This window comes from Tiliqua scincoides, chromosome 3 (genome assembly GCF_035046505.1).
Source record: "Tiliqua scincoides isolate rTilSci1 chromosome 3, rTilSci1.hap2, whole genome shotgun sequence".
In the NCBI taxonomy this organism is placed as follows: domain Eukaryota; kingdom Metazoa; phylum Chordata; class Lepidosauria; order Squamata; family Scincidae; genus Tiliqua; species Tiliqua scincoides.
The window spans coordinates 126964767-126982964 of NC_089823.1; the positions used below are offsets into that span (position 1 = coordinate 126964767).

Sequence of the window (18198 nt, forward strand, 5' to 3'; positions counted from 1 at the left end):
ATAACCTTACACATGGTTACTGGAGAGTAAATCCCCACTGAATTCAGTATTGCTTACTTCCATACATGCCTAGGACTGTGCAGTAAATTGTTGCCGCTGACCTGGGCCCTGTCAAATTCTCCATAGTCTAGTCCAGGGGTGCCCAAACCCAAAATTATTCAAATTTGAAATGTAAATTAATTCTCCCCCCCCCCGGCCCCTGACACAGTGTCAGAGAGATGATGTGGCCCTCTTGCCAAAAACTTTGGACACCCCTGGTCTAGGGGGGTTGAAGCAAACAGGATGGGTGGAATATGCTGGGGCTGTTCCTAGCATGTTCCACCCAGTCTGTTTGCTTCAAAAGGATCAGGCAGAGAGCAAGCAGGAAGAGGTAACAACAGATCTCAAGGTAAGGGCTCTGTCACCTTCTCTTTTTCCTTCTTGCCTAGCTTCACCTTCTTGTTGGGCAGGCAAAGAGAAGACAAAGAAAGCAGAGTAATTTTTTTCTGATCATTCATGGATCAGAACATGATGGTCCTGCTCCCTCTTCCTGCAGCTTCACTGCCACAATCGCACACAGCACAGTGCTGGAAGAAGAGGATCAACTGGTTGGGTGCGGCAGCTTCCCCCTGCTTCCCCCTTCTCACCTGCCAATTGCTTAGGGGAAAAGCTTGTCAGCTTGCTGTTCCTCTCCAGCCCACTGCTCAAAGCAGCTGCTTCACTCAGTCTCATGGCTGAGCCAGCTGTGCCTGCAGGCCCTTGTCAGCCTCCTTGAGCCATAAATCTAGACTGGTCCCCTCACTTCTTTCTCCTGCCATCTCAGGGTAAAGAGAGATATTCTAAGCATGGTAGAAGTGAACACACATTCTCTGCTCTGAAAACTCTCTACTTCAGAATGCAGGCAATCTATACCACTCTTACCAGACCCGCTGACTGCCTGCCTGCAAATTTAAGTCTGCCTTCACCTATCCTGTTCCTTAGGTTTCAATATTATATATTTTCCTATGAAACACAGGACCTGAGAATCCTGGAAAATGAACCACATTATTTTTGATTGCATGGCCTTTATTGTACTTCACAAAGGTTCTGTTGCATTCTGTTAAGGACTTAACAGTGAGGTTTTGTGCTGGGAAAGAGACTTTCACACAAGAGAAATGCTTGCCAGGCAAATGCTGGGCAACTGCAATCCAAAAATTAGATTGTGAGGAAAGATTTGAAAAAATTCTGGTGCTAAATGGGCAAAGATGCAGCTATACCAGGAAAGATGGTCACTTTATAAATAGCTGCACCACCAGAATAATTTTCTCAACACCAAATATCTGTTTTTGGCTGATGAGACAACATGAGTCAAACTAGATATGAGGAGGCACAGCCATGTTTGTTCTTCACTTGTCTGCCCCATTCATGTCTAAAACAGTGGTAGGGTCTAATTGTTTTAACAAAAGGCGTGTATGGGTGAGGGGAGATGAACTTTCCTCTGTCTTACCTTCTTGCATACTTTTTTCCTAGTCTAATCTGATGCTGGAAGCAAGCCAGAAAGGGATAGAAAGTTTTAAAGATGAAGGTGGGGTAAGTGGGAGGTCAGCTCCCCTTCAAGAATATATTTTGTAGTAAAAATTAAACCCCATTGTGCTCTGAACATGAATACATAGACGTACAAAAATGGCTACCTCCTTGCATGTTTAGTTTTGTGCTGTGATTGGAAGATAAAAGAGAATTTGAATGATGGTAAGCTTACCTGAACAGAATATGTACTTCTTAACTACCAGCATAAATACATCATGTCTACATGGTATGGAGCTGTGCAAATACATTGTTACATTTCCAGAATCAATGGAAAGATCCTTTATTGCAGATCTAGCTTCCTCATGCTGCTGTATGGGTAATGCCCTTTAGTGTCACATGGTATCAAAGAAAACTAAATCCAACAGACTGTCAAGTGCGCAAAAGATTTGCTTCCTGTCACTACTGGGTAAGTGCACAGAAACACTAGGGATCTTTTACTGTCATCATGATTCACTCTTCTGCATGTGTGCATCTGCATGAATAAGATGGGAGACACTAAACTCATTTTCTCCACTGCTAGTTTTCAAAGGAATCGCTATTTTGTTTGAAATATGTTCACTTTTTCAGTATGTTTAAGTTTCCCCAAATCCATTTGTCTTCAGGTAGAAAAACACAGAACCATCACTGGTATCTGTGTGGAGGAAAATGTTCTACAAGAGATGGATGAAAGATCTTTAGCTGCCAAAAGGTAAGTATCCTTATGTCTTCTTTAATTATGCTGTGTGTTCATTTAAAATCATTTGCATATGCAAATGCTGTTTGAACATGTATCACAAGTGAATGATAACTGATGAAATCAACATTGTGTTGATGTCAAACGCTACAGAGCAATTCTTTCAATATCAAAACACTGTGCGGGTAACCCTACTTCCATGGTCAAATCACCTGTTCCTGCAGAATTTTCAGCAAGGCCTGTGTGTGCGTGTATTCTTCTTTTGATTGCTCCACTTCTGACTTTTTCTTGCTCAATTCTTCTTGCATTTTCAACAGTTGCTTCATGGGGGGAAGAAAAGAGATTTTTCCGATTACTGATGTCTGAGTACCAGTGAATAAATATCCAGGATTACAAAGTCTCATGCAAACAACATTTTTCAAGTTCGAAGCTGAACAAAACATAAATTATATGTGTCTGCATTTTCCTCTCTCAGCAAGGAAATGCATTTCTCTTAATGCAATGAATGGCTTAACCACACATTAAAAAGCAAACTCCTGGCTTAGTATACCGTCTGCAGAGATGTCGCATCAATTTGAAGCCTTATTTGTAAGAGGACACCCCTCTGGTTTTAATAATACTGGAGCAAACACATCAGCCCATAAATAATTTACAAGCATGGCCCTTTAATATAATTAGTCACTGGCCCACAGCCATCTCATTTTGTACAAAGCCATAATCTGGAATGTATTTGTGCTGAGTTGCCAAGAAGGCAAAATACATCTTTTCTTCCTGAGCTATAATTGCAGACTTTGATTATTAGATCAGAGAGACTGAAGCCCTGCAAATCAATGCATCAGCAGATTAAAAAAGCTGATGAGAATTATTAAAAGGTGCAAGCTGGACGACCATGGGCAGTCTATGTAGAAAGTTCCAGGGCTTTTAAAAATGGCTTCATCTTGTCCAGTATATGCAGACATTTCAAAAGTCCAATGAGATGTTAAATGTATGATTGGGTGAGGCCCATTAGAGGACAGGTAGTCTAGGGACAGGTAAGTTAAAAAACGTGTTTTACTTATCTTTCCTGGGCAGTCTGATCCCAGTCCGGCCCATAGTATGCAGAGCATGCCCCACTGGTGTCACTGCATGGTCTGGGCTGGAGTGGAATTGGAGAGGGCGAAGACATTTAGATCCTTTTCACACATATTGCTGTCAAGATGAAGTTCACTCATATTGCTGTCAAGCGACATTTCACACACCCAAATCAGTCTCTGATTTTTTGTATTTTCATGCAGGACTTTACATCTATTTCTCATTAACTTCATCTTGTTGAAATGGGCCCAATGATCAAGTCTGTCAAGATCACTTTTAATCCTGATTCAGTCTTACAGGCTATCCCCCCACCCACCCCTGGCTTTGTGCCATCTTCATATTTGAAAAACATTCCTTCTACCCTCTCATCTAGATCATTTAAACAATATGAACAGCACTGGGCAAGACAGAGCCCTGTGGCACTCCAGTTGAAACCTCTCTCCAGCTCGATGTGGAGTCATTTATTAATACGTTGGGAATGATTCACCAAGCTTTGAACCCACCAAACAGCAGCACCATCTTGACCACTCTTTACCATTTTATTCATAAGGCTATTATGGAAGAATTTGTCAAATGCTTTGCGGAAATCTAGGTGTGCTGTGTCCATGGCATTCCCAATGATCACTAATCAAAGGTAATCAGATTAGTCTGGCATAACTTGTTCTCGACAAACCGATACTGTCTTCTAGAAATCAGCCCATCGTTTGGTACGAGCTCACACACATTCCATTTAATAATCTGTTCCAGAATCTTTCTAGGAATTGACTTCGGTAGAAATAGCATCCCTCCCACATTGCACCTATCTTTTTCAATGGGAGAGCAAACTAGAAGGGTTCTTTGCTATCCCTGTCCAAACAGCCGCAACTCTTCCATTTTAATCTCACAGTCAAGTCACAGCTTGCTCTTTCCTACTCAGATTTATCTGATGCAGCAGTTACCCAACCAAAATTTCCAGGCATCTGAAGCAAAGAAATCATCTGTGCCACTTTTTACATCCTCTGGGTGCTGACAGTTCATACTGAGGAGATAAAAATTGCCTTAATTCTTTTCAACTTCCCAGCTGGCCAGCTCCATCACGATCAGCAGAGAATGAGTGTCAGGATGAGATCTTTTGCTGTCATCCTGATCCCCTGTTCAGTCTGAAGAGCAGATTCAAGCATAAGAACTTAGGCTGATCTGCTTCCTGCTCAAGTGAGTGGGAAGTGGATTATATGCTTCTTTACCATGCTCTGTTACACAGTTTTGGCAAACCTGGAAGTATGGGACTTGCAGTTTTATTAAAGAGGCCGGGTGAATGAAGGTACTTCTTTGTTCTTGTGGTCCCTTTAAATAAAATCAGAGCCATGCTGCCCCTGGTTCTGGGCCTCAAAAATCACCTGGGCATCACCAGTATGAATCTGTGTTCTGGACAGCTAAAAAATGTGGTTTGATAAATCAGGTTTGGCTTAAATGTGAGAGGTACAAATGAAGATGCAAGAACCATGGAATACACAAGCATTTTTTAAGCAAAGGGAATGGGCGGGCTAAGTCAAAGGCTTCTTTCAGTGCTAAAATACTCGTTTTATAATCCAATTCCATCAAGATCAAGTAAAGCCCAATCACAATCAACCTTTATTAGGCATAAAACTTAACAGTTGCCTGAGCAGCTTACACGAGAAGTTGCATTCAAGCAGGTCATCAAAACAGAAATAGGTGTAGATTAAATACGATTTCCCTCCATTTTATGTTTGGTTAAAATCTCATATAAAAAATCCGCCACTGGTTTTACCATTTTTCCATTTGTAAGTAATATCTGTAGTTTGAAATCATCATGACAGTCAGAATGATTGGCAAAAAACAGGTCCAAATGCATAGATCTGGAAGCGGGCAATGGAGCACTGTGTGGGTCAGAGACTCCCTGTATCCCAGCTCACAGGGACATGTCAATCGCTGTTGATGGTTTTATTAAATTTCAGATCCAGTTCCCAAGAAGGGAAAACATTACATCTGGCGAGCGTGAAAACACGACAAAGTAAAGGATTATCTAAAATATATAAGAATCTAGAACACTGGCCAGGAGGGGGGAAAATCTGAAAAAACAAAGGTGATATCTTATTTGTTACTATGGATACAGGACATTATTTCCATTTGTTTGTGATAGACCTCATACTGGGTATGAAATTAAAATATAACATAGCTTTATAGGGATAGTTATCTCAGAAACATATAAATGCAATTCCTTAACTGCCATTAAGCCTAACGGATTTTCATACAATATCAGTTGCAGATTGCTACTGCTATTTATAAGGTGCTAAAATGTAAAGTGGAAAAAAATTCTGTTTTTTATTTCCTAGTCCCGTAACTGTGGAAATGCTCCCTGCCCCTCCCAAAAATAACAGAGAAGAGATGGCAGCAGTAATTTGAAAACATATTAGTGTTGTACTATTTACATTATTTTTTCAGTGGAGAAAACGTACTTATTTTCTGTGACAGATTTCATTCTCTCATATAGGGCTTTTCCAAAGATTAATTCAATGCATATTCCTTGTGCAGTCATTACTCAGTTGTTTCAGTAGATCAACACATATTTTCCCCAGCATACCCAATGTAGAGGAATTAAAATGTATTTAGCCTAGCTAGCACTTTGACTGCAGGGAAAACCACATTTTTCTTGAACTCAAGCCTCAATATTTTGTTTTTGGAAAAGTAGAATTCTCCCCCTGCTCTCAAGCCAGTTTGCCATTGCATTTGAAATTGCCATTCAGAACATGGTTACACAGTTGTTTTTGGCAACTATAGTTAGATGCCTACAGCAAGACTGAACATTCTGATGTTGCATTAAATGGTGCAAAGATATTTCACACCTAGCCAGCTAAATCTTATGCTGTGGGTTTGGTGTGAGGGAGTCAGCTGGCCCCATGCACATTGCTATTTTTGTTGGTTTTTTTCAAACTTGAGGGTTTTGCCCACACCAACTGCTCTGGTGGTTTTCTGAGTGAATCAATGCATGTGGGCACTGTTCTGTCTAAGCCGCCTGGCCACATGGCTGAAACTAGAACTCAGTGCAGTCCATTAGGGCACTCTGGAGTTCAGCAATGATGATGAAGTCATTGCCACGCACTTCAGAGCTGTCACCTGCAGGCTCTGCAATTTTTAAAGGCAACATTGCATGATATTGGGCTATCTATATGTGGAGGAGGGATTGTCAAACAGGTTTATAATTGTATTAGAGACAATGAGCATATGCAGCATCTTCACTGGGCTTTGGCGGGGAGGTAATAAGCTTTTTATCAGAGCATGGCCTTGATAAGTTCATGTATTCCACACATGGTGGGAGGAGCCATAGATTAGTTGTCTAGTATCTGCACATGTCTCCCAGCATATTTTAATTATAAGGACTGTTTTAAAATTGAGACTGTTTCAGGAGCCACTTGGTTTCAAAGTTCTACATGCTATGGATTTCAAATAGTGTAACTCAAGATTAATCTGGTGTATATTGAGTTCAATAAATTACAGCCCAATCCTATGCATGTCTACTGTGAAGTAAGTCAATTTATAGTCAATGAGGCTTACTCCCAGGTAAGTGTGGATAGGATTGCAGCCTTAATCACATTCTTTACTAACTTTGCTTGTTTAATCAAGAGGAAAGTAATCATTCAGCTTTCCCAGCTTTGTGAATACTCATACAATGTCTCTTCGCAGGCAGGCCAGGGCTATTCCCACTCCTGAGATACTTCAGCTAGAGCTAGCTGAGCCTAGGATTTTCTGTATGCAAAGCCTATGGTCTGCCACTGACCTGTGGTCAATGCTCATCAATATAACTGGCAGCCCAATCCTATGGGCTGTGTATGACAGAGGAACAGAGTTCCGCAGTCATAAATGCCTTTACATTGGTGGCCATTTTGGAGCCACTGATGCAAATGGCGGACTGCTGTGGCCAAGCAGTGGCAGCTGTCCCAGATCTCTTGGCACTGGCAATGTGGCAAAGGAGACAGTCAGTGGGCGGGCAGGGGAAGGAATGAAGGAGTTTCTGGGCTCCAAGGTGGTTTGGGGAGGAATGGGGTGGATCCTGGCAGCACTGGCATATGCCAGGATCCTTTACATCCCTTTGCCTGTTCCGTCTCCCTCACGGTCTTCAGACTTATGCCAGCTCTTGAGCTGATATAGGTCTGAGAAGACACATCAGGGATGTGGATGCTTTCCCTAAGGTAAGGGAACAAAAGTTCCCTTAAACTGTGAAGACTTATGTGACTGCCTCTCCCTCCCACTGCAGGATGAAGTGTGTTCCTCACTGGCACAGTGGCATCAGCACTTGGGGAGTTAGGATTGGGCTCTGAGCCTAGCAAAATCCAATCTTCTTTCTTTTGTGTCCACCCAGGAAACCCCAAAATTACAGTTCTTGTGCTGTTGATTTTTTTTTTCAACAGCAACAACAATTTTAACCATTAGTTATTGAGCTCCAGGGCATTACGATTTGGATTGTGGTACCTGCTGCATGCCTTGTAGCGTCTGCTGCAGGAACTGCAGCTGCTGGTCCTTGGTAAGGCTTTCTTCTGTTCGAAAGGACTGTCCTTTCTCTTGTTTTAGGAGTTCCAGCTCATTTCGGTATGCATCCAACTGCCATCGGAGACTGTCATTCTCTTCCTTAAGGGTATAAGCTTGGACAGCCAAAGCTGAGAAAAAGAGAATATTCTGGGAATTAATATGATAGAACCAACAGATAACATCCTAGTTTTAGCCAAAACAAAGATGACACCATTGCTACTGAAACATAAATTATCTCATATTAGCACAATGTCAGCACAGCACAGAAGAATGTAAACTCCACCATGACAGAAGATCGTTTCATAGCAAACTGCTGTTTGTGCAAAATTACAAAGAAATGAACACTCCCTGCAATAAATGAATGAACATTTCCTGCAATTTTCAACTTTTTATTCTAGTTGCCAAAGTCAAGTGGTAATTTCACTGGATTATATAATTGGCTTTACTTTGAAAACAAAGTGCCCATTATTGTTATTAAAGGACTGTTTTTCAAGCATTTTTAGTTCTGGTGAATGGGATAGTTTCCCCTTTGGTAATCCTGATCGCCCAATTACAAGCAGGGAGATCGGAGTTTGTATGGCCTGGCCGGAACACGCGAGCCCCTTCCCCTGCGAGGGGATTGGTGGAGGGCTGTGGCTGGGGGGAGCAGAGGTGTTTTAAGGACACAGCTACAGCCCCCCTTCCTTCTTTGCTCATGGGCACACTGTGTAATGGGTGGGTGGGTGGGTGGGTGTCTGCTCGGTGCTTGTAACTGACATTATGACTCTGTTGGCCTTCACAACCATATTTTCAGACCAGGTCGCCCAAAAACACCATTAGATTGCCCAGCAGGAAAACAGATTACAAAATAACAACAGTCTAGCACCTAGACCATCTATAATAAGAGGAGAGAATGATATAATTGACACACTACTGATATCTGTTGCACTGGTTTTTGGTTATGTCTACCCCCCTGGCCAGGGTTAGGGGAAGGCAGAGGGGATGGGCTAGGTTTTCTCACCTCTAAACTAGCTAATGCAATGGACTGAAACCCAATTCTGCAACAACCCATGAAAAGGGAGGGTCAATTGGAAGAATTGCTTTGCTTTGGAGAGCAGGGTGAACTGCTTCAAGATGAACACCCCTCTGATAAACATAGAGGCATGAGATTGCATTTTCAATCTGCCTAACGTTGTATTTTAGTGCATGGACCATGTCATTAGAAACTGTTTTTCATTTCTTCTGTATTCTGCCTCTGACCACAACTCTCTCTTGTCCCTGTTTTCTGTCTTGTTCTTTCTTCAACAGACCCTCTATTCCAAAAGCATCCTGCCTGCCTGCCTGCCAACAGATACAAGCTTAGAGTTATTTGCCTTCTTGATTTTTGACAGATGGCTTTGGTCAGATGCTACAAGATCCTGGAGTAGTGTGTGAGTAGGAGCTCAGAATAGGGGTCATATGGTATCCCATTCTCTCCTCACTGTGAGATGCCTATATCAGTGAGCCACAGGCAGGAAGAAAGGTTTGAGGTGAAACCTTGAAACTCATCTCTGATAGCAGCCAGTCTACCTCCTAATGTGTCAGGCTGGGACATAACAACCAGGACAGGTTGCTATGTCATATCTCAGTCTTTCACTGAGGAACCTGAGAGTGTATGAGAAACATCATCTCACATGGCATGTCTCTCCATCATCACAACAAAGAATAGTAAACAAACAAACAAAACCAAAAAGAAGTTTGCTTATAAGCATAGTGTTACACCAGTCTCAGTATGTTGAAAGCACACAGCAGATCATTTAAATTATGTCAGACCAGCACCTGTGTGCCTATAGCAAATGAAGAAATCAGAAACAACAATACCTGTTTCATGATATGGAGGTCAGACAAGTCCAATATGGCTATTGATGCAAGCATGACTTGATGGCATTATAGCTCCATGATCACACACTATGTTCACGCTATGCCTGCTTCAACTATAGTTGGTGATGCTAGAGTTGTGTCTTCATGACTGAAGCACTGTAGTGATTTAGGAATCCCACCAGTCCCACGAGGACACCATGAAGATTCTGTTCTGACTGCATTTTCACTATACATTTGACAAACCTTGCCAATGCTTGCGTGGAAGGAAAACAGTGTCTCCCTGGTAAGTGTCTATGGCTGCAATCCTAACCACACTTTCCTGAAAGTAAGCCCCATTTAACAAAGTAGGACTTATTTCTGAGTAGACCTGGTTAGGATTGTGCCCCTTGACACATTTCTTAAATGTGAAAGTGATCTTCCTGTTGGCTTGATATTCATTCTTGATTACTGAAACCTCCGTCATCATATTGGGTAAGTTTGGCCAGAAACATCCGGCCAAATTTGTGAGCAACATATGCAACAATCAAGCGTGATTTTGGTGATTACAAGGAATACTTGAGATGAACAGGAAAAGTTTCTTTCATCAACAGAGGTTATTGACTACTTGGTCCTGGTAATAACCAAAAACCAGCAGTTTTTGGCAAGCACAAATAAAAAGTTTATCAAACTTCTGCCATTACCTGTCACTGATTTGGGAAATATAGTGTTCCACATCTGATGTTACAATGGTACATCAAAAGCGATTATGCTTGCTAAGCCTGGCTGAAATGCAGTAATTATGGGATAGGATACAGGCCTCCTTGTCCTACTGATGGCCCTTGCCTAAAATTATTTTCATATCCACATGCTTATTCCCAGTAAGAACCATGTAAACGTATTATACAGCAATAGAATGATGCAGGAGAGCCTTGGAGACATGCACCACCTCATCACCTCCTGTATGCAGACCTGGTGTGATTCCACTTCAGCATCCCCAACACAAGCCAAAAAACTACCATTCTCCCCAAAAAATCTAGAATAATGAATACTTTTGCAAAGAGAGTGACATTGTCAGCCATTCAAATTTCTCTGCAGATGACACAGCAGCAGAGGTAAAAGCTTTTTCTCCTTGTAACATATGGAGATAAGACAACTGAAAAGGCAAGACACAAAGAGACACTAACTATACATGAAAACAGTCACAGGGCACCCTGTGCATCCAAGAGTTCCTCCAGCATCTGCTGCAGCATGACAACATTCCTCTAGGAAGTCTTTTATCAGAGCCAGAAAGCAATGTAAATTTGGTGGCTTTAGGACTGGGATCAAAATTAGAAAATCTACAACTAGTCATAAAACTGAAAGACCTTGCACCATAACACCTTCTGCAACTCCTTGTGTGCATCTGTTATCTGGATGCAAACAGAACTGCAAATGCATTAAGAGTCCACCTTGTGTGGGTACTATGTTGGACTTAGCTGTAACAACCATACATCTGCAGATATGAACAATTTAAACAGTAGCTTCTTGATTCTCTCAGTAGTGAAGGTGATGCCAGTGACCTTGTGATGCTAACTAACAAGTGATGCAGACTTTTGGGAGTGGAAACTTTTGAGAGTGGAAACCTTCAGCATGATGCATAAACAGAGAATATCTAGTTGTAGTAAAATGTATGATCACAAGTCAAATTGCAGTATAATAAGAAAACAGTGACTTACTGACAGCCCAGTGCTATCCTGCCCCTGCCTATAGCATGCAGATAAACCAAAACAAACAGTGCTGTATGCTATAGTGGAGGTGGGGTGATCAGGAGGCATGGGAGGGACAAGAAAAAACATTTTCCCTTACCCCTCCAAATGCCGCTTGATCGCCTTTGCATCTCGCCAGCTATATAGCTAGTGCAAGTCTGAGGAGAAAAAGGGAGGATTTGTTCAGAGGATCAGGAGGAGATAGCATCCCAGTGCACAGTGCTCATGCTGAGATGCATCCCATGCTCCCCTTCCTCCAGTCTAGCTAGGAATGCTCTCCACCCCCCCCCCCCATGGACTGAAATTGGGAGAACTTCTCCTGGCCACTGCTGAATACCATCTCTAGTGACAGCCTGGAAGTGAACAACAACATGCTTGGTTGCAATAGCATTTGCAACACCATAAAATGTGTTCCGCTACTAGTTCCAGCAGTAGAGCCAACTTATAAGATTGGGCAGCGATATTACTCTCTGTACCACCCCCTGCAGGATACAAACAAAACTGTCCTTATGTCATTTTATTATTCTGTATAGGCACTTGGTGAAAGAATCCAGTACTTTAATTCAGTAATGTGCACTTCGCTTTCAAACTAAAGGTAGTTACCTAGTCTAATGAAATTTGTGTTTGACCTGGATATGTGGAATAAAATGTTAAAATTTGCATGGTATGTTAATTTTGTAGTCATGAAAGTGACACAGGAAATTAAAGCAAAATTCCTAGATTATAAAACTAACTTTTTTTTTTTAGAGCTTCTGACTATTTTGAGTTCAAAAACATTTACAGTAATTCAATTGATTAGCTTCAGATTTGTCTCATTATTTTCAGAGATATGGGTACTTTTAGCCAAACAAATAAATGTCATTTTCCAAAATGGTGTTATTTGAACTTTCAGTATGTTTATCACAACTATCGAATGAATGTATTTCAAAATTTTTGGCTCTATTTGAAATATTTTGGTGTGGCATAACATTTTTCTAATTGTACTGGACTAAAATCATAGCGCAATCCATGGTTTAGAAACTCATTTCAAATCACAGGTTTGGTTCCTGGTTTGCTGGCTGATGGTAGAAACCACTGTTTCTCAACTCAGACAAGTTAGCAGAGCTGTGGAAAAGAACAAACTCATTCACTACATCAGTGGACCTGTTTTACATGTTTTATATATGCAAGACAAGAGAAGCAACTGGTCATGGTCATTTGGGCACGGTGACTTAAAACAAGAAGACAGAAAAATAATTGAATGAAAAGTCTAATCAAAGTAGGAAAGAGCAACCCACAAGACTTTAAAATAGGAACTGAATAGGTAACAGCTCCTGCTATTGGTGGAGATTAATATACATATCCACACTCTCTATTAATGCACAGATCTAGCGCACAGAACTCTTCCAAAAAGACACTGTGCTAAACCACAACTAAGATTCCTTAACCATGGTCTGATGTCAATGTTGGAATTTAGCAAGAGATTCTAGGAGAAAAAATATAAGATTGGGAAAAAATGACGAATGATGGTTCAAAACAGAGTTGCCAATGTCATATGCTACCCCATGATACCAATTCCTCTGGGTAGAAGCTGATAGAGCTTGAAAAAATATCTTCCCCCATCCCTTCCCACAAATCAATCAAATATGAGAAGCAGAACTCAATCAGCTAGTGATTGCTTAATGCATTACATAAGCTTGGCCCATATCCCATGCAGAGCTAAGCTAGTCATGGTTCTCTGAATTGTGGTCTCTTCCTTTATATTGGCAAGCTACTCAAAGATGCCATAATGTAAACATCAAGTCTATTGATGCATATTTCAGTTTGAATCGATTATTTATATTTCAGCAGACCCACCTGTCTAGGTCAATACGGTCCATTTTTTACATTCCTGCCCCCCCCCCTCCCAGCATTTTAATTTCATCATGCTAAACGCTTGTAGAATGAAGATGTTCCCTCTGGATTACTTCTCAGCTTTGGTTATGGTTAGGCAGTGAAATGAGAGAGTAGAACAAAATGATCTAAAATGCAAATGCCTGGAAAAACTGTTGGCACCACAGAAACATTACTGCATTACTAGCATTGAAAGATACTTAAGTCATTTCCTTAGGAAACTCCATTTGGCCCCTTTTCAATTTAGAATGACAGTTTTATTATCATAACTGATAGCAGGTGTTTGTGGAGAAATCGATTAGTATGCAGAGATGGAAATTACATTTAGCAAATGAATTGCACCGTCTGCAATGTAGGCTGAAATTTGTGTAGCAAAATGTGGGAAGTTATAAAGACCACATTGGCAACATTATTTAAATAAATGATGTGAACATAAATAGCGTGGAATCTAGCAATTTAGACACATTGACATAGTCCTATAGAAAACTTTTTTCTTAGTTCCTAGCTCTGACAACAAGAATTGTTTGGTTTAGCAGGTATGTGATAAAGTATTTATTCTGGTACTATAATGAAATCATACCACAAAAAACCAGCTGTAATTAGATTCATAACCACAACCAACTTTGTGAACATTTGTAACCTAGGCTACATTCACACTACTGATTATATCATTTTCATGTTCAATTTTCTGCAGTTTTTAATTGTCACTTGACAGGGGCAATATAGTTAAATTATAGACACTCTGAACTTCAAACTTGAACATACTTAAGAAAAGTCATTCTTCATGCAAATCATGAAGTCTGGATGCTGAAATATTTGCTGATCCAATCTTCTATTGACTGACAAATTGGAAATGCTGAAGAGGAGCCCTTGAGGACAGGCTGTGGAATGGAAGGTTGGCAACACTACATGCATTCAGCTTGAGCAGAAGAAGGTGGGGGAATGGAGAAAGACTAAACAAAATTCAATAAGTATGTAACACCAGGCATAAGAAGATAGTTCCCCATATTCACTGAAGGCAACTCAGAAAACAATGGCTGCAAATGGGCAGAGTCACAAAAAGGCACAAAATAAGTTGTTCTGATGCTCACACCAGGTGCACACATCTGTTTCAAACACACAAACCCTTGTGATGGAAATGGACAGAAACTTTTGGTAGCATTAATATTTGTGTATCAAGCTGACATTGAAGGCTTTTTTGCTATTCCACAAAGCCATTTTTTTAGTTCTGCTTGACCTTATTTAGCTAAGCTGCCAATGTGACGGATCCAATAATCTATTCCTTGCCTTTGATCAAGTCTGTCCAGTCAATAAATCAATGTGCTTGCTACATCTATTATGCCTTCCTTCCATGGTCAGATAATGGGTCATTAAGCCTAATCAATATAATCTATACAAATTGCTTTTCCTTGTTAGACAAATCTACTAGGGAAAAAAGTTTATTCCATCTCCTTGCTTCATTTCCTGTTTCTAATATGAATAAAGAGACATCCTGGTGAACACCTTGGAGATCCACTGCCAGTCAGAGTAGGCAATACTTGGCTACATAGACAAATGGCCTGACTCAGTATAAATAAATAAATAAATACACACACACACACGGCTTTTTTTCCAATAGAACGCACCGGAACGGTGTTCCGGCACCTTTTTTATGCAGAGAAGCCCCTCGTCCTCTGTACGGCGATGAGGCGTGCAGGTTCCCAGCAAAACAGAAGGTGCGAGAGGGACCACCTCTCAGTCCCTGTTCCCCCCCCCCCGGCTATTTACAGAGGTGAATGTGAAGATTCAAACTATTTTAAACATAATTATTCCTCCTTATTTTAATTCATTAATAGCAGACAATTTCCTGAGAACTTGAGTTCAGGAAGAACTTTGAAGGGGGAGAAGAGCAGCTCCATTTACTGATTTACTCACAGGAGAATATGTATAAAAGAGTCTTTGACTGACTGATGCATGAGGGTGATCCGAGGTGATATTTTTTGTTTTTATCCCAGGGACAGGCTGAGACATCATATTGTACATCAAATAGTTGCACTGACAAGGTAATGTGAGCAGGTAAAAGGGGCACAAAATCCACTTGACTGATCCATTGGTCTGAGATCTGACTGCTGAAATATTCATGAACATCATCCAGAGTAATCCCTGATTTAGCAATTTCCTCCAGAAATATCCAAGGATGTGCACTATACCTTCTATTATGATTAGAACAGCAGTGAAATAACATCAGAGTTAGGCCATAAATAAAGAGTGAAATGAAGGTGTTTACAGGCAAAGAATATGAGAAAACAGTCAAGGGAAAATGTCCAGAAGCTAACATACATAAATATTTATAGTGACTACAGAGATGACACTTTAATATACAATAGCAGTCTCAACAAAGACACAGTGTCATAATGTCATGTAACATGGTGTCAGAAGAGGCAATTGATCTACAGTGCTAGGATGAGTACTAAATAATGTACAACAATGGGTCAGAGATGTCCTATCCAGGTACAAATGCTATATAGAAGATGAGTTATAGTAAAAAGAAAAGAACTAAAAGAACCACTGGTGCATTCTGACATTCCTGGTTAATCCTGCAATACATACACACATTTTTTTGTGTTAAATACTACTTGTATTTGTATATGAGTTGTTAATTATGCTGGGCTGGTTATTTCAAATCAATATGTGACTTGATATTAGCACATCTACCACTTCTTTGACCCCACAGACAACAATGCCCTTAATCTTCATATTCCCTTGCCCACTCTCTTCTAATACCACCCTACTGTCCCTATGCCCTGTGTCTCATATTTCTGGTTCAGAACTTGTGTGAATATTCATGGTAGGTACACAGGAACTCATGAAAGAGGAGAGAATCAGCACTACACTCTCCCATCCCAAACTCCATGTATCCAAGGTATTGCTTGCACAACAGCAGACACATGAACCTTACAAAAATGGAAGGCATAATTAACATTGAGGGTTCCTGTGCAAATTCTACCTTGAATATATGGAAATCAGGAGTGAATCCAGGAGGTTCAAAATCATGTATGTTCATTCTACCTGGAATGTTTATTTGTACAACACTACACTAGCCCATTCAGGCATTCATTTTGGTAGAATGAAGGATGACCTGGAGTCTGCTGACTCTGACCTCAACTTCCATGTTGTCTCATGTTTGTTTGTTTTTTTAATTGAAGAGGCAGGTATGCAGGCAATGTATCCAGGTTCTCTGCTGCCCCTCCCCAGTATGTTCTATGCAACAATTCTGGATTCAGAATTGAATTGAATCTGGAATTGAATCCAGAATTGAACCTAAAGTTCAATTTTCCAGTCTTCTCTCATGTGATACTTTCTTTAATTTCACCAAAAGAAGAATTCGTTTGTGGGTTCTCAGGCCAAGAAGTCTGAATAGCTTCCCGATGTTTCGCCCCAACTACGTGGGGCTTTCACAAGGAAATTAAATAACTACACTGACACTCCAAAAACTCAGACTAACGTAACACGCTCTGCTGCCTCATAAACAAAAACTACAGCAAGTATCCTAGCGAAAAGCTCAGAGGAGCCCTAAGCATAGGTAAATGCACCAGTCTCCAGCAGAGCTTACTCCCATCTAAATGTCTATAGCAGTGTTTCTCAAACTGTGGGTCAGGACCCACTAGGTGGGTCGCAAGCCAATTTCAGGTGGGTCCCCATTCATTTAAATATTTTACTTTTTAATATATTAGACCTGATGCTCCCATGGAATGTGACTGCATTTGGGGAAATGTTACAGACCTGTATTTCCAACAAGCTACTGTGTATATTATTTTAACAATGATAGTAAATGCAACTTATTCCTGGCAAGTCTGGGTAGGATTGCAACCTAGGATAGTTAAAAATTTTCCTGCTCGATGACGTCACTTCCAGTCCTGACAGATTCTCATTCTAAAAAGTGGGTCCCAGTGCTAATGAGTGAGAACCATTGGTCTAGCAGTGGTATTCAGACTGGGGTGCCTGAGGGCCCTGGCCTCTGCCCCCTTAAGGGGCGGGGGCAGGGGGGAAGGCAGCGACGCGATCCCTAGGATCGCGTCACTAACGGGGCTGCAGGGACTGGGATGTACTCACAAGTCCCTGCAGCAGCCTTCCCGGGGTGCAGGGAGCCCTGCGCGAGTGCCTGTAGGGCTCCCCAGCTGGTTCGAAATGAAAGTAGAGCGATCGCGCTCCATTTCTGGTTTTGCGGAAGTGGAGCACAATTGCTCTACTTTCACTTCGAACCAGCTGGGGAGCTCTGCAGGTACTCGCGCAGGGCTCCCCACACTCCCAGGACAATGCTGCAGGGACTCGTGAGTGCATCCCAGTCCCTGCAGCCCCGCTGAGCGGTGCTATCCTGGGGATCGTGTCGCTGCTTTCCCCCCACCCCCTCTGCCTCCCTCCCCTCCCTTGCAAGAACTTACTGCAGTTCTATAGGATCCTATGCAAGTGTGGCAACATTTACATCAGCAACGCTAAGAGGTTGGATAATATTGGAATAAAAGAACACCATACTGTAGTCTGGGACAGGTTAATAATTCAGCAATAGCTGAGCATACTTGCAATTCAGGAGATTGGATCAGCTTTGATCAGACGCATGCCTTGGAAAGGAACAACAATACTGAGCAAAAATCCATAGAAGTCATCGAAATCTATAAGCATTGTAATAACATGAAAAGAGCAAATGCTTTGCCTCATCCACACCTGAACTCCTGTGCTCAGCAAAACTAAGAACTTAAGATTCAATAAGGAACAGACTGAAGGAATAGGTGCCTTTAAGGAAGCTGGACATGATCAACCAGGTGATGAATGTGGTGATGAGGTAATTGGAGCTGGGAGTAGACCAGCAGTTAGTTGATTGAAGAAGTCTCACTATAAAAATCTTTATTTTTTGTCCTTACCTCCAGATAGGAGTAAGCTCTGCTGAATGCAGGTGCATTTACCTATGCTTAA

The 18198-nt window shown here is 41.3% G+C and overlaps 1 protein-coding gene across 1 annotated transcript in view; it reads right to left on the reverse strand.

Moving 5' to 3' along the window:
• The window catches only part of ENOX1 (ecto-NOX disulfide-thiol exchanger 1), a 136770-nt gene that overhangs the window by 19155 nt on the left and 99417 nt on the right, over positions 1 to 18198 (reverse strand). The window contains exons 9-10 of the mRNA XM_066620142.1: positions 7757 to 7941; positions 2431 to 2538 (exon numbers count right to left, since the gene is read on the reverse strand). Of these exons, the coding sequence (XP_066476239.1) occupies positions 2431 to 2538; positions 7757 to 7941 (293 nt within the window). The remainder of the gene's footprint in view (positions 1 to 2430; positions 2539 to 7756; positions 7942 to 18198) is intronic.